General features: G+C 35.6%; 1 protein-coding gene across 9 annotated transcripts in view; it reads left to right on the forward strand.

Moving 5' to 3' along the window:
* Nucleotides 1-11,567, forward strand: part of LOC142342172 (uncharacterized) — a 42,263-nt gene extending 30,696 nt beyond the window's left edge. For 8 of the 9 annotated variants that reach the window (XM_075393383.1, XM_075393386.1, XM_075393390.1 and 5 more), the window contains one exon: nt 11,269-11,567. In XM_075393383.1, the coding sequence (XP_075249498.1) occupies nt 11,269-11,429 (161 nt within the window). In that variant the 3' untranslated portion in view covers nt 11,430-11,567. The other variant, XM_075393389.1, reaches the window with a different exon arrangement.
* Nucleotides 11,568-17,228: the final 5,661 nt, after the last annotated feature.

Below are 17,228 nucleotides of genomic sequence, written 5' to 3' on the forward strand. Positions count from 1 at the left end.
ACAATCCAAACAATCCTACACCAACAACCATAACTCCGTCCAATCTTAACCTAGTTACGAACATTGCAATTAGACTGGCCCCCTTTTAAAATGGTTTTGTCATTTAGGGCATATACACATCATTAAAAACAGCAGAATTACTGATTCGCTTAAGTGCTTCTAATTTATTGTATGATAAAATAACTCACAATCATTAAAGCTGCCTCCTTGTCAGCTTAGACTTACTAACTCTCATATCAGACAGTTGAATTTTACCAACTGTTCTTTTTTCCTCTGATGTCTGAAGAGATATCCGTCTCCAGTCTCATTCTTCGACATTTTCTTTCGTTTGCGCCACACTCCCCCAGATGATTGACACTCGAAATTAAACTGGTTCCAGTTCTTTTTCCGACTGACACATTGTTTTCCATACAAATGCATGCACAACACAGGGTTCTGCAATTCCAGACATCTCTGATCGTGTCACGCCCTCAACAAGTTCGAAGAAGAACCACAGGACACCTCCCTCCTATATTGTACTGTCTCTTCTTGCCATGAAAAACATATCGACAACTGATTTCAATCAGTACTTATTGCTTTCTCGACTTCAAAATCCGAGGACTGAGCTCCTTCATTATCTTGCTCCGAATAGGAACTCTTGAAGTGTACTACCACTACGTTCTCTTCAGAATCCTACGCACAAGCGTTTTCTCTATCATTCAGCAATTTCAGTTCCTCATCACTTGGCTTTTAGGGTGGAAAAGACTTGTTTTCACAGAACTCTACCTTCTGGATGTGCAGCACTTCACACTCCGATTTGCTGTTTGAACTCTTTTTGAAAAATATTACTGTAGTAGTAACTTTGGTTTGCCCCATGGTCAGAAACTGCTCGATTGCGTCTCGTACAGTTTTTTTGCTTTGAAGAAATTGGTCACTTGCATCATAGGAGAAACTCACTTTCTTGTTTTTCTCGTCTGAGTGAAGTAACTGAGGCTCCGAGTTTAACGAACTGTTTCTCTTGCAATCTCTTCCCAATGGCAATCTTCACTGATATTCAAACATGACCCTTTGGTTCTTTCTAGAGCTATTTCCTTCTGCTCTTTCAACAATGTTCTCTCCTCTGAGTATCCATTGTCTTCTATCTTCATTTCAATTAATCCAAAAGCCTCATCAAAAAGTGACAGCTACGCTCATCTTTTCCAGCAACTAGTAATTCATTTGTCGCCCTTTTTTTCCATGACTCCCTTCACGAAAATGCTTGAACGCAGTTAATTCAGTAGTCAACCTGATGTCTTCATTTGAGCTCTGATTTTCATTAACTTGGGACAGTTCGATAGTTTCTCTTAATAGCTGCCGACGCGAAGTGCCAGAGACTGTTCCACGTTCATCTGTAGTATCACAGGTGCTTCCGAAATTCTTCGAAGGAGTGACATTTTTTTGTTTGCACTCTGTTTCAACGTAGTCACTGTCTGATTTTGAAGTCATGCTTTCACAACTATTAATCACCTCCAAAGACGTATCACTGGTTGAGAAAGTACCAAAATTCTTATGTTACTTGTCACATTCTCCCCCGAACGATGATAGGCTCAAAACAAGTTGACAAATCTTTTGCGACGCAGTACTATTTGAATCTTGACGTAATTCCGTAGCAATCGAGCTGCCAGTAAACGTACCTCCTGTTGCCAAATCAAAAACGTTTTCTTGGACTGAAGTCAAATGCGGCACACATTTTCTCCAGCGTCTATCCATTTGCCAAAATAAGGCAAGCAAGAACCGGTGGCAATTAGTTCAAGAGTTATCAAACTTTTCAAGCACCGCTTTTTAACTATTTTTTTCCGATAGTTAGCTCAAAAATTTCAGACTCACTTCTCTGCTCATCAATGTTTGGATCGAACTTGTCGTCGTCCTCCGTACAACAGAAGTAATCTCCATCGTCGCTCCCAAAGAAGCTGTGGTCGTCGCTAAACTCGTCGTCACAAAACATGGCATCGTCTTCCTTCTCAAAACTCCCATTCTCCTAGAGTACTTCATTTCTTCGTCTGCAACCGTGTAATACTTACCAATATCCCATCCACTAGCAATACATCGATCCATCATTTCACTGAAATGATCGTAGGCAGTTTTTTTTGGGCGCACTACGCTCCACTATTTCTCTAGCTGAATCAAAATTTCCATCGCTTCCACCAATTTTAGAATCCGCAACAGTCTCCAAGTTTGGCCCAATGTTAGTACTCTTTGAATTCGTTTTTTGACTTTTGTATCTGACATCAGGCATCTCTTTGAGCACCGCATTTACTCCAAACTCAAAAGCTTTAATTTTGGACCAACGTTTAGCCGCAGACCTCTCTGCTGACTTTCCCGTCATAATTAATTTTACTATATTGGTTGTCACTTGAACGTATTTTGCAGACCAATTTTGGCGCGGTAGCTGTTCTCGGCCAACAACATCACTTTGGAACACTGCTTTATCAATTTCACACTGTTAAACCGCTTTCTCGTATTCCTCCTTTTTTTGTCAAATATCTCAAACGCTACCTTTTAAAACTATGGGTTGTTGGACAGTTTCAGATCAAAGAAGTATAATGTTTTGTGAAGAGTTCAAGCACGATTCCTTTAATCGGATTTCCGAAATCCACGTGGCAAATAATTTGAAGAAATAGGAGCCCAACCACTCAACTTGTCTGGTAGAAACCTCTTCACCTCTTCTTCTGTTCACTTGAAGATTTTACAAACATCCAAATAATACTCATGACCTCCCAAACTTCATATCAATGAGAAGGGAAAGCTTTTATAAACCCGAATACTGCCATTGTTCTCCAAAGTGCTGCACTATACTCTGAATGCTTTTATGAGGCTTCAATTTCTGCTGCTACTTTTTTCAGCTCTTCTTTTTGTCTTTTTCTGAGTAATCTCCTCAATCTATCTGCTCGGGAACTTTTTCCACTGCGCTCTGTTAGAATCCTCGTCCTGCGAAAAATTACTGACTGTCTCCCAAAATAAACGTTCCTCAAAAACAATTGCTTCTGCTGCTCAAATTACCTGAAATTTTTTCTCACTGCAAGGTTTACCGGGTTTTCTCGGGTATCTTTAGAGTGTTCCTCCGACTGATCTATCGACAGGGTTGCCAGATTTGTGCACTCGTTGTTGGTCTCTCAGAACTTTAATCATACTCGTGTAGTATTCAAATTTCGCTGAACAACTCCCTTCTTAAACAGAGAGCTCACCCAGGAGCGCCACTGTAGAATTTTGTATTTTTAGAAGGCTTCTGATATTAGAAGGTTTCTAGATGGGGACTGTCTAGCGCCCAAAGCGCTATCAAAATTCAGAAAGACTTATTTTGGTGGTTTCTCTTGTTGTATGGAGTGTACTAATTTGGCCCCAAAATATGTTGCTCTCTCAGCTGCTCAAACATTTCGCTGTTGGTAACTCAATTACTAATCTAAATATGTAAAATCAGCAACAAATAATGTTATAGCCAAAGACAGATAATTGATTAATATCGAGAATTAAAAAGAATTTTTGTATTAAAACTAATTAATGGTCAACACTAAATCAAACCAATTCATTAACTCTATCCACAAATCAGTCATTTCACTTCCTATCCCAAAAATGTATAATAAGTTCTGCCTCCCCTTAGCTGTGTTACTGGCCAGAAGCTTATAATTTTTGCAACGAGCGATTTTCAATAACTTTGCAGTTCCACCCGTTGCAACTACGCAACTATGTTCCTTCGCAAAGAAATCACTAAATAACTAAAATTTTCTTACTCTGAGAACCATTTGCTCCACTTAAGAGTTCTCTCTCTCTCTCTCAACTCTTACTGACAAACCGCTGTTTCTCAACCTCGTAAGCTTCTCTCTGGTTGTTTTTGTTGTGCCTAAGTGTACTCAAACTTATCGGTTTTTTATCAGCATTTAGAGCATTTTGATCTACCGTGTAAGTGCAATGGTAGGAGTAGAATGTTGATCATGCAATTTAGTTTATCTAAAGTAAAAGTTTGCTCAAGATAACTGGAATTTTGTGGACAACTTGCTTTGATAAGTTCAGGACCCAACAGTATTCATGTTTCATGTCCCTATGCAAGTACATGCATTTTGCTTTTATCCTTTCCCAGTTACTGACACTTTTCTGATTTAGCCTCTGAAAACTTCTGCTCCGCTGAGGACATATCAATTTTTGTTTTTAGTCAGTTTTTAACTGTTCCCTTTATAATCACAATGGTGGGAAAATCAGGGAAAATTATCATCTTTCTGCCTTTTTCTTTGTTGAATAGTCTTCAGCATTATTACCTTTTAAACTGAACATTAACTAATTTGCGTTCTTCACGTTTGAATATGGTTTTTGTTAGATAGTAGGCCTCTGGTAAAATTGTTTTCTTTCAAAGGAAAAAAAATCATTTAACGCCTTTTTTGTTTCTTTTAAAAGCAAAATAGACAATTTCAGGCGTCCGAAAAAATCCGCTGTTTTTCTAAGTGCATATACCATTGTCCAAAAAGTTGCCAGGCAAAATTTCAGGTTGATCGGACTTGAGGAAGTAGGGTTTCGAGGACTTTCAGGGGGTCATAAAATTATGGACGCGTACTTTTCCAACAAATTGGTTTCTTGCTACCAGAATTCCCCTCAAGCAACCCTTGTATTTTTATGTTTGTCTGTTCTCTTTACCTCAATCATCAAACTGAATTCATAACTCATGATTTCTACTAAAAAATCCGGTTTAACATTTTTTTGACCTTCCAATGCTTTAATTACCGCTTTTTTATTATATTGATCCCTTCCACAGTAAAGTTGCCAAAACTGTTTAACAGTTACTGTTTCTTAGCGTAGGTTTCAGTTACACCCATTGATCTTCAAGTTTTCCCTATAAAAGTTTGACCTGAATGACAAATTTTTTAATATAAGAACTGCAAAAATTGCTTGCGTTAAATCCCAAGATCTAAACCATACTTCTCCTGCAAAAAGAAAAAGACTTTAAAAATATTACTCAAACTATTTTTCCGAATAAAGGAGTACCAAGATTGTATCCAAAAAAACTATTGCAAAAAAGGCAAATATTTTTTTCATTCGTTTTTTCCTTCATTTCATTTCAACCGACATTTTGTTCTGTTTAATTTTGTTATGGAACCAAAACAATTTGGTTGTTGTGCCTAAAAGCCAATCATTTGCTGAATTACACCATAAAATTATCAGTATTAAACGTTTAGATGTCTTTTATTTGAGCAAGCGCAAAATAAAGCAGTCTATAACTCTTTATTCATATACAACTTGCTTTGCTTTGACACGCAAAAAAGTTTGCGGCGAAATCGTTATCTCGGTTTTTGTTTTCTATTCTCCATGATGTGGGTAATAGTTGGGAAAATGTGGGTAATAGTACAAACATTCTTTTGCTTGGAAAAATGCAAAAAATTTAGCCGACAAATCCTCCAAAGCACATTTTTTTCTCTTTTCCTTTTTTATGCAGTGTTTTCTCTTTTTAACATATCCATTATATCTTTTCTGAAAACATTAAACAGTTACCCAATTTTGTGGCCACTAATTGGTTGTACCTACTTTTTTTGTCGGACCAAAAATGGCTTTTAGGTGCACAATATTGGGACTTAGGTTGAATTCAAAATTAAATATCATTTTTTCCCAAGCTCATGGACATGTCTTTTTTTGCTGTAATCATATTTGGCTATTTTAGTTCAATGACCTCTGCGTTTCATTCTGACTATTTCGGACAACTTGATCACTTTGCGAAACTAGTCTCTCTTTTATTTACCTAACAAATAAAGTTAAATTACACTCCAAGTTAAATCGCTCAAGTTCGTTCCTTTTGTATTAACTCCTAAACTCTGTAAACCAATTTATCACTAATGAAGTTTCACTGCCAAGTAGTTTCAACTTCCCTGAAATAGAAATTCAACATCCGAAAATAACGGGGAAAAGACTGTAAGGTTTGTAAAAACAATGTTTTTGCACTGTTAGTGTCCCGTCTATTATGGGTGGACAAAGTGTAATTTAAAAGTGTAACTTTAAGTTTTAAAGGTGGAATAAGAGTGGATTAACTTATATTTACGATATTTGGAGTACACCACAACTTATTTTTAAACTCTTTTCATTAGACCACTAAACCTTCTATATTAATTGCTCTAAAGCGGTAAAAAAAAGCGTCGACAAAATCTGATTTGAAATTCTCTCTTCTAGGAATTGCGATCGGAATACAAATATTCGTCTTCCAATCCCAATTACTAGAAGAGAGCATTTCAAACCAATTTTTGCTGAAGCTGTTGGTTTTGTCGCCTTAGAGCAGTTATCATCATATAAAGTGAAATAAGAAAGTTGCTCGTAAGTCATATGTAAAGAAGTTCCATTGCTTTTCATCCATTTACCCCCGCATTTCATAACACCATATCATTTCAACCCACAAAATTTCTGTCGGCATTACAGGCATGTTTTCTCTTAATTAACAGTACATTTTTATTCCATGTTAGGGTTTGACAGTTTTATATCAATTGCCACTGTCTGCTGAGGCATGGCAATAGACCTGTAGGCATGGACAAGCGTTTATAGCACCAAATAACACAAATTTTATTAGGGCTTAAAACTGAGGTGAAATGATTGAGGGCTGAAATAATCCGGGTAGACGTATAGAAATTGGACAAATATTGCAAAAAAATACTGTTCCGTGATAATTGTTAACAGTGTGTCTTTTTGATGACCACCAAATTTAGCCTAATTAATAAAAAAAACCAGAGAAAATATTTGGCTTTACTAATTGATAAAAAGACGAATTGCAGAGCAGCTTTTTTTTGATACGTTGGCCCTTATCCATATTACGTCTAAAGATCAGTAGTGAGGAAACACGATAAGAAAAATACACGCAAAACACTGATGACGAGCTGAAACTTAGGCGCCCCCTAAAGCTAATGTTTGTTTTGTATTCGAACTATAGTCAATCCAAATTATACTTTTGAAAATAGTTAGAAATATAAGAAAGTGTAACTTACCAGTTAATCAGACAAGAGCAAATTCATTCAAGTCAATAAACTGATGTAAAATAATCTCTAGGAAATGCTGCTCTGAATCAAAACTTGGTTCAAACTGATGATTCTAAATAGTTTTTCGAGGTAGATTATTTGATGCACAATCTTCCCAGCAGGTATTGAATGATTATGATACCACTGGAAGTGCAAATGAATTCTTAGACAAGTGCAAGTGCATTTTCTCTCTCTCTATTTATATATATAAATATATATAGCTTTATATTTATATAAGTACATATACATGTGATTGTATATATATATATATATATATATATATATATATATATAAACATATATATATATAAATAAATATAAATATATATATATATATATATATATATATATATAATATATATATATATATACATAGTATCCCTTGCGACTGATTTTTAGGCATTTTGCAGAAGCAGACCACATTGGGTAACCCTTGCGACCTCCACTATAGATCTTAATGCTAAGATTATTTTTCTATCTTGACTTTTTCGCTCTTATAATGGTTATAAATATTTGAGTGGCTGATATTTGAATCCTGTTTCGTCCCCAAATCCAAATCATCATTTTGATTTATTAATCAGAACTCTCCATTAAATTGCTAAACTCTAACGTAAAATACCATTTTGCTATACTCTCATTTTTGAGAAACTAATTTTCAAAGATTCCACTTGCGAAAGTTCATAAACCAACAGAAAATGTGCTCTGCAGTTTTCTATTAGTTTTTAAAAATAATTTCAAGAACAAATAAAAAAAGAACGAATAAAAAATTAATTTGTTGTTGACTGTCATAATCCCTTTATGCTTAGTACCTTTCCTTTTCATAAATGTTTTACCAGATTAATCAACGATGGATCCCTGGACATATATCACGGACTGCAGGAGGGAGTAGACAGGCAAGTGTGTTGAGAATGGTTACCTAGATAGGGCATGCAAGGGACAACGAAATGGAGGCAAAAATAAGTCAGTGGCATTGGGTCCAACATTGGCTGCACCAAATGATGAATACTGCCTAATTCTTACCCATAGGAAAGAGCAGGCATAGGCATGCTAGTGGAAAATGGTTGTACAAACAACATATTGGCAAATATCGAAGCGTTCCTGGACTGTGAGCTCAATCAGTTTGTAGTCAGAAATCCCAAGAGAAGACGACATTCGTAGTGGTGGGCAGAGGCTCTGTCAGGATCATCATACCCTCAAAGAGAGTGGAATGCCAATTCAAACTCAAGATTTTTTTCTTAGTTACAACATGAACGTAGTGTAGACATAACTTAACCTTCGAGAAAGAAAACAGCTGCGTGGATCTCGAGAAGGGAACTCGGGTAAAACTAACTCAATAAAACTAACTCAAGAACTTGTTTTGATTACCCTGCAGCGTTCTAAAGTTCAATATGATTTCAAACAGCGTGAAGCCGGACAGTGCAAGGAAAATGCACAGACGATTGGTTCAATTAACTCAACCGGATGTGTTCAGCAATGCACCACAGATAGTCAGAGAACTCAAATTGTGTGAAATGTGTGCGCATTGGCGAAGGTCACAATGACACCAGTACTCAGAATGGCAGAAAACCAAGCAGAGGAGAAACTTGAGAGGGTTATCTACAGACCTAATGAAATACGCAGAGTACAAGCACTATCGATGTACAGTAGAGTTTTCAAAACAATGGCATCAAAGAGAGACAGGACAAATCAAATGCAATAAAAAGAGGGGTGACACGATGCAGAAAGCGTGAACACTCAAGAAAAGACACTGAGACGAGAGGCCTTGAATGTTGTGGAAGCAGCACTAGATGAAGAGTCTACCTCAGCAGTAGGTAGTCTCAGAGATTCAGAGTCACTAGAAGAGTGACGAAGAAGGATTCCAACAGTAAAAAACAGTTGGTTTCAAAAAAGATTCACTAGAGCAAGCGAACAGAGCATAGCCTAGATACGGTAAACGATCAAGGATTTTTTAGACAAGTTAGAACGCATCTTGTTGTGACAGAGAGGGATTATATAGAGCCCAAAACCGTTTTGGAAGCCATGCAAAATGATCAGTGGGACAAGTCGCACCGAGCTATGAAGGACGAGGTCAAGGCACTCCAACACAAGGAGACGTGGGCCCTAGTGAGACCACCAACAGACGGGGACACATTACCCCAGAAATTGGTTTACCAAGTGAAATTCGGACGCAGTGGTCAAGTAGAAAATTTCAAAGCAGACTATGTGGCAAAGGGCCTCAAACAAGTAGAAGGACTGGACTATTTCGAATCTTTTGCGCTTACCTGCAAGCCAGAAACGTTCAGATTCTAATTCAACTATCAGAAAATAGCGCCATGTGATGCACCACTTTGATGTCAATACCTGGTTTGTGCACTCACCAAAAGAGGAAAAAGTGTATTTGGAACGGGAATTTGTAAAGCGAGGTTAAGGTTAAGATTGAAGAGAGGTAGTATGTCGACTGAATAAATCATTTTAAGTTTTGAAACAGGCTGCTAACAACTGGTACAAGGAGTTGGCGAACTTCTTACTGGGACAATGGTTCATCGGAGGCAGGAAAAATCATTCCTTGTTCGAAAGAGCTGAGAGAGGTGGTCACAATTTCATTTTGGTCTGGGTTGGAGACATCATAGTAGCCTCAAGAAGCAAGACATTTTTCTCCGAGCTGAAGAATGTTATTGAGCCAACATTTCAAATGGATGACAGAAGAGGAGTACACTGTTTTATGGATCTCAGAATCAGACGAGGATGGGGCAAAGTTGCAGTCGACCAAGAACCCTACATAGAAAGAGTGCTTGAGTTGTTTCATTTGGATCAATGCAAACCGTCAAGGACTCCAGCTTACTTGAATTTGAGTTTTAAGGCAACACAGAAACAGAACGCAGACGGAGAAGTGGATCAAAAGATCTGGAGAAACTTGGTTGGATCATTTCTTCATTTGCCAAGCAGACGATGTTAGACATCATGTTCACAGTCAACATTCTGTCCAGACAAAAAATTCGCCAATCAATCATCAATGGCTACGCGGAAAACGACTTCTACTATACCTTCAAGGCTCAAAAGAGTTGAATTTATTCGAAAGCGGCTAGTTATGCTTTATTGGGGAAAACTGATGCAGACTGGTCTGCTGTTGTGAAACACAGATAATCAACGACGGGCTACTACTTCAAGCTCCAGGGACATGACACAGCACTCAGCTGGGGTGTCAGGGAGCAGGTCGGGGTTGCTCGTCCATCAGAAGCAGAATACCAAGGCACAGCAGCAGCAGTTCAAGAAGCACTGTACGTTCTCGACGATTTTGGCATCTAACGGAAACATCCAGTAGCGTTAAAGAGGACAACCAAAATTGTGTCAGACTTTGCCAAAACCCAGTCTAAATTCTACTCTAAAATAAGATTTTGTTTTTCTCTCAATTTGACAAACTAATTCTATTTACATTGTTAAAAAACGCTTGTATTCCACGTCCGAAAGTCGATAGCCCAACAGATCAAGTTTATTTTCATAATAACGTTCATGGTATATTACATCAATGACCATCTTTGAACAATTCTCAAGAAGATTATGGTAGTAGAGTCTTTACAAAGCTTGCTATTACTAAAAACTCAATAAGAGCAAGTTTTGGTTGATGTTTACATTATATGTAGTGACTTATTGTTATACCCATTAATTTCAAATCTCCGCTCTAGTAGTATTTTCTAAATGCCTGTTCACACGTATGCATGCGTAATAACTAAGATGCATGCATAATGTTTAAACATATACAAATGGGGGGTGCCTAATTTACTGGGGGCGCTAGCGGAAAAGATCCGAATATTGCAACTTCAACAAAATATATCTCTACCATAATAGGAAACTTGTCAGAACTGTATAAACTATTCTTCCGTATTTGAGAACATTAGTGTAACATGAATGTATGGTGAACGCACCAAAGTCTCGGCGTAAGAGCGTTTCATTTGGGACGATCTGGAAATTATCTTCAAACTGGGACCTCAAACTGTGTAAGTAAAAAAAACTTGCAATGTCTTGTAAGGTTTAAGCTGGATTTTATACTATCCGATGTTACAAATGGATTCCTTCAGGAAAAATGTTCCTCAGACTCACAGAGTAGTGTTTCACTGTCAAAATTACGCCTCGTACGAATTCTTGAAAGAATTAGGTCGGTTGAGAACGAAACGTAGATATAAGACGATATTAAGTAAGATATTAGAGGACAAATATTCTTGGATGTCTGGGGGTTACGCAAACTACAGAATTGTGGATGTGAAATGGAATCGAATGGACATTATTTTCGCCGTAGGTCTCCCTCCTGACTGGCTGAAAACATTTTGGGCAAAAGGCTACCCAGAAATTCTGGACGATGACTTGATCACTTGTGCATATATGGATAAGAAATCAAAACTTCTCCACTCTACGTCATGTGAACAGAAACATCATTTCTTGTGTCTGAAAAACATCTGATCAAAATTCCGATCGAATGAAATGGAACTAAAAAACGACAAGAAAGCTATTGACGTTCCTCGTTTTTACACCAAAGCGCAAATAACTAAATGAATGTGAAAAGCTAAGCTCTGCAGACATAAATATTAATTTTGTATCAAAAAATTTTTGATGTGAAAAAAGTGTTCAACTCAGCAAGGTATGCGAAGCAAATATTGAGGTTTTCCTGCTATTTTCCCATGCTATGATATGCTCCTCATTTACACCATTGATCGTAGTAATGGTACTAGGACCTCTTGGACCTATTGATGAACTCTCGAGTACATTTCATATGTTACATGATTTATACCATATGTGTTCCAAAAAATGTCATTATACTCGAGAACAATTTATTATTAATATTTACGAACAAAATCACTTGATTCTTTCATATTTTTTTGAATTTTCATAGGTGTTTATAAGAAGTGAAGCATTATGCCGCAAAAGGTACAATGTTAATAATGATGAATTTTTCCAAAAAAGATCTATCAGTCAAATTATATGTTATAATTCAGATGTTTACAATTATATAACTGGGGAGACAATCAAATAGGTCACCAAACCTGTCAAAGTGATGCCTCTTGAAAATGAATAAAATGGTTTCATCATTAACTTCGTTTTACAAAACTGAAGAGCCTCCCCGGTTTGACCTTTCATTGAAACCATATAAAATAACCTAAATGGTTCTTGAAAACCATACGTAAGACCATAAAAGGTTCCATCCATAAAGGGCCAAAATTTCTTTTATGTTCTTGTTATGCTTTCCAAGAACCATAAATGGTTTCAAATGGTATCAAAGAATCCATACAACCATAAATGTCTTACGTTTGGTTTCCAAGAAACATTTAAGATGGTCAACCCGGGTTATGAGAAACTCCATGTACTCAAAAAATTGCAAAAAATTCAGTCTGTCGAAAAATTAAGGAAAGAAAAAAGTGAAACGGAACATCTGTTTTGTTAAGTTTAGTAGAATTACGAAAATAAACAAAAAAATTGCTCTTTCATTAAAAAACAGTTCACGTTAAAGTTGTGAACAATATTTTTAACAAAAATATAATTGCTTTTTCTGAATTTTAATGCCTCAATGAAACAATTATATAGAGAAGCAATTGAATTACAGAGTTTTTGGGCTCCTGTAAAATATTTTTGTTTTTCCCTAGTTTTAACTCTCTCCAGGTTACTTAGACTTTTTTAGGCCCCTCGTTTGTAATAATTATCCCAATTTTGTTTATGTTTTATTTCTTTGAGTACATCTACCGAATAAAACTCGTAAACAGTCAATTCATGAGTGTAGAGTTTTTTGTTCGTATTTCTCAATTCTTTCAGCCACTCTACAGAAATCTAATTTTTGTTCGATTGAGGGTGTTCTAGATTTTAGAATGGTTTTATTTGCACAACCGTGAACCAGGATTTCACAAGTTTGTTCCGCTGAACATAAACTTTGGAACAAATTATCAACATATCACATTGTTCAATCTGAAAATTCGTTGAATTAGAGCAGACACCAAGTAATTTGTTGAACTCTTAGTTCGATCATTGCAATATAAATTTTTGAAATTCACTGATTGTCTTTTGAGATGCTCGAAATAAATGACCCTATCTGTTTATTTCGTATGATTTTTCATTAGAGTTTCATTTTCGTTCTCTTTTTTTTCCCGCTGGAAATTGACCTCTTAGTTTTCTCAACATTACTCGAAATTGCCTAATAATATGCTTTCAGGTAGCCAAGCGACTATTTTTTCCAAGTCCACTTTGGTTTTTTCTAAATCTTATGTAAACCCATGTTGATGTCCCGCACCGAAAGTCGATATGTCCAGACCGTCCCAGACGCAAAGTGTCTATGTCCAGACTTTCGTGCGTTGGCTCGTGTCTTCACATATGTTTGTGCGTTTATGTCCAGACATTCGTGCGTTCACCGGACCAGCAGAAAATATTGTAGTGCTTGATTATATTTACTACTCAGGAACATTGGTAATTTGGAGTAACAAGATAGATATCCCACCATTGAACCATAGAAAACACCAATGGTAATTGGCTCTGCTTGATTTGAGGCTCACTATTTGAACTAATTACCTTTTTTCTGACAACTAAAAATTCCGATTTCTATTTAGTAACACTTCACCGATTATCTGTATCAAATTTGTCTAAGTAAAGCAATATTCTTGATACGGAGGTCACGGTTACTGATATTTGCAAGCCTACAAATTGCTTTGAATTTGTTGCTTTTGTTCTTGTTTTTAGCTCCCTTCCTCCAGTTCTGCTTATACACATTGATTCCATTGAACATCGTTTTTGTGACAAACCTATTGTTTTGCTGGTATCCCAACACTTGTTTTCTAAAAAAACCCTTCTAAAGTGAAGTACAAAAAGGTCATATTCATTAGACATTAGTTTTGACTCGTTTTTTAATTTGTCCTTTGTTCATTAAATTTGTGTTTCCTTTCTTTATAATAACTCAGCAACAACAGTAATTAACTTTTTTAAAATAAAATTGTTTTCAATTATGAACGTCCTCGAGTCGAAAACAGTAGTTAATCTTGCAAGACAGAGTTAATCTTCTAAGATTCTTGTAAGACTAACTTTTTTTGAAAGGATCTTGCCATTAGGATAGCAAACAGCCAAAGCAAGCTAAAATGAGGAACTCATGTCTAATAAATTTTGTTGCAAGAGAAATTTGAAAATTAGTACCGTTTACCACTATTTTTTCCTCGAAATCTGAGGTTCTGTGTCAGTAAACCATTAAAACCACCCTTCAGACTGTTGAATCAAGCTTAAGAAGAAACAAATGTGTTTTATTTGTTGAGGAATTTTTTGGAGTTGTTGATTTTATTTCTAAAATTATGAAAAACAGCTGTCTCAAATGTTTTTTTTTCATATGGGTTCAAAATCTTCTCTACAGGATGGTGTAAGATCTTGCAAGATTCTCGCAAAAGAAAAGTTAATCTTATAAGATCTTACAAGACAGAGTTTTTTGCAAGATCTTGCAAGACAGTGTTAATCTTGTAAGATTCCTGTAAAAATTTGCAAGATTAACTTTTTCGGAAGGCTCTTGACATTATGATAGCAAACAGCCAAAGCAAGCTAAAATGATGAACTCATGTCTAATAAATTTTGTTGCAAGAGCAATTTGAAAATTAGTACCGTTTACCACTATTTTTTCCTCGAAATCTGAGGTTCTGTGTCAGTAAACCAGTAAAACCACCCTTCAGACTGTTGAATCAAGCTTAGGAAGAAACAAATGTGTTTAGTTGTTGAGGAACTTTTGGAGTACTTAATTTTGAACAAAATTGTTGATTTTAAATCTAAATTTATAAAAAGCAGCTGTCTCAAATGTTTTTTTTTTCATATGGGTTCAACTTCTTCTCTACAGGATGGTGTAAGGTCTTGCAAGATTCTCGCAAATGAAAAGTTAATCTTATAAGATTTTACAAGACAGAGTTTTTTTTGCAAGATCTTGCAAGACAGATTTAATCTCGTAAAATTCTTGTAAAAATCATGCAAGATTAATTTTTTTGGAAAGATCTTGCCATTAGGATAGCAAACAGCCAAAGTAAGCTAAAATGAGGAACTCTTGTCTATTAAATTTTGTTGGAAGAGAAACTTGAAAATTAGTACTGTTTACCAATTTTTTCTTCGAAAACTGAGGTTCTGTGTCAGTAAACCATTAAAACCACCCTTCAGACTGTTGAATCAAGCTTAAGAAGAAACAAATGTGTTTTATTTGTTGAGGAATTTTTCGGAGTTGTTGATTTTAATTTTAAAATTATGAAAAGCAGCTGTCTCAAATGTTGTTTTTTCATATGACTTCAACTTCTTCTCTACAGGATGGTTTAAGGTCTTGCAAGATTCTCGCAAATAAAAAGTAGTCTTATAAGATCTTACAAGACAGAGTTTTCTTGCAAGATCTTACAAGACAGAGTTAATCCTGTAAGATTACTGTACGAATCTTGCAAGATTATTTTTTTGGAAGGACCTTGCCATTAGGATAGCAAAAAGAGAAAGCAAGCTAAAATGGGGACCTCATGTCTACTGAATTTTGTTGGAAGAGAAATTTGAAAATTAGTACCGTTTACCACAATTTTTTCCTCGAAAAGTGATGTTCTGTGTCAGTAAACCAGTAAAACCACCCTTCAAACTGTTGAATCAAGCTTAAGAAGAAGCAAATGTTTCATTTGTTGAAGAACTTTTGGAGTATCTAGTTTTGACCAGAATTGTTGATTTTAATTCTGAAATTATGAAAAGCAGTTGTCTCAATAGTTTTTTTTTCATATGGGTTAAACTTCTTCTCTACAGGATGGTGTTTTTAAATGCCATTATTTCCTTTATTTAGCTTGCTGTGGCTGTTTCCTATCCTAATGGCAGGTTTCCTCCAAAAAAGTAATCTTGCAAGAGTCTTACATTAACTCTGTCTTGTAAGATCTTTTAAGATTAACTTTTTCTGCAAGAATCTTTCAAGATCTTACAAGATTAACTTCTGTTTTTGACTCGGGTCTTAATAAAAACGCGCATGGCTATGGATACTTAGTAATACTCTGAAGCATTTTCCAATAAAGTTAAGGAAGATCTCTGTTGAAGAAATTTGGCTAGAAAAAAGTCATACGAAAAGCGACAGTAATCTTAATTCAATAAAGTTTTTAAGACGATTTATCTCAACGCATATAAAATTGCCCAATAAAGAAAATTCTTTATAATTTAGAAATCATAGCCACGCCGCACTTGAATTAAGTCAGAGATCAAAATAGCAATATTAACAAAAAGTCAGAAATCAAATAGCAATATCTTTTGTTTTAATTTGCAATTTTTTTTGGAAAGTTTTTCTGATGACAAGGAAAACTCGTAGTAAAAATTACCGTAACGCAAAGATTAACGAAAAATGAAAAGTTTCATGGAAGTTGAAAGTGTCGGCTGACTGTCAGAGAATTCTACGATCATTTTGGTCTCTAAAGGTTGCAATAAGACAAACAGATGTAGACAGATGTTTTTTTTTCTTTCAGAACCCAATTTAAACTAAAATAGAACTGCAGTGGAAATAGAGCAAATGTATGGGACAGCTCTTTTATGCTTCCTCGCAGAGACAGTTTTTCTTGGTTCCTGTAACAAAATATAGTTTCTTCTTTATAATTTTATTCCTAATTTACTATTTTTCAAAAAAAATGAAGCAGTGATTTACCTCTCTACTTTGTTGCACAACTTGGGTTGATCAAAACATCAAAATTTGACTGAAGACAAAACTTGGCTCGCTTGAATGTTCTCCAGTGTTTCAAATTTACGTTGTATGATTATAGTCCATTGACGCACTCTTTCAAATGGGTATATCGAAATTATATTAATTCCGGATTTCAGACGGAAGGAGTGTACCTGCATTAAGATTTCATGGCGCATTTCGAATCCAAAAGTATGTAATAAAATTTTTCGTTAGTTTTTTGTTTAAACCGACCTACTTGGGATGAAGTACTATATACTCAAATGGGTTTTTTGTTCAGTCAATTTTGACCGATCGATATGTTCATCATAGAGAGTTGCGAGTGGCATCATTAGAAAGCCCATCAAGGGTAGAATATGGAACTAAAAAGATTGTTTTATTTTCCCTTTTTACAGTGATTTATCGAGGTTTAAAGTTTTGTGAATAGTAGACGAGATTCCCTTGTTTTTATTTACATTTTCCGTGTTTTTTGGCCAAATTTTTGTTAGTTTTGCTAAAATGTTTAAAAAAATTCATGGAAATGTTATTAATTTTACTTTTAAGGATAGAGGAGGCTTGTCCATTAGTTTTATCCGAGT

This window comes from Convolutriloba macropyga, chromosome 7, assembly GCF_964194025.1.
Source record: "Convolutriloba macropyga chromosome 7, txConMacr16.3, whole genome shotgun sequence".
NCBI classification, from domain to species: domain Eukaryota; kingdom Metazoa; phylum Xenacoelomorpha; order Acoela; family Convolutidae; genus Convolutriloba; species Convolutriloba macropyga.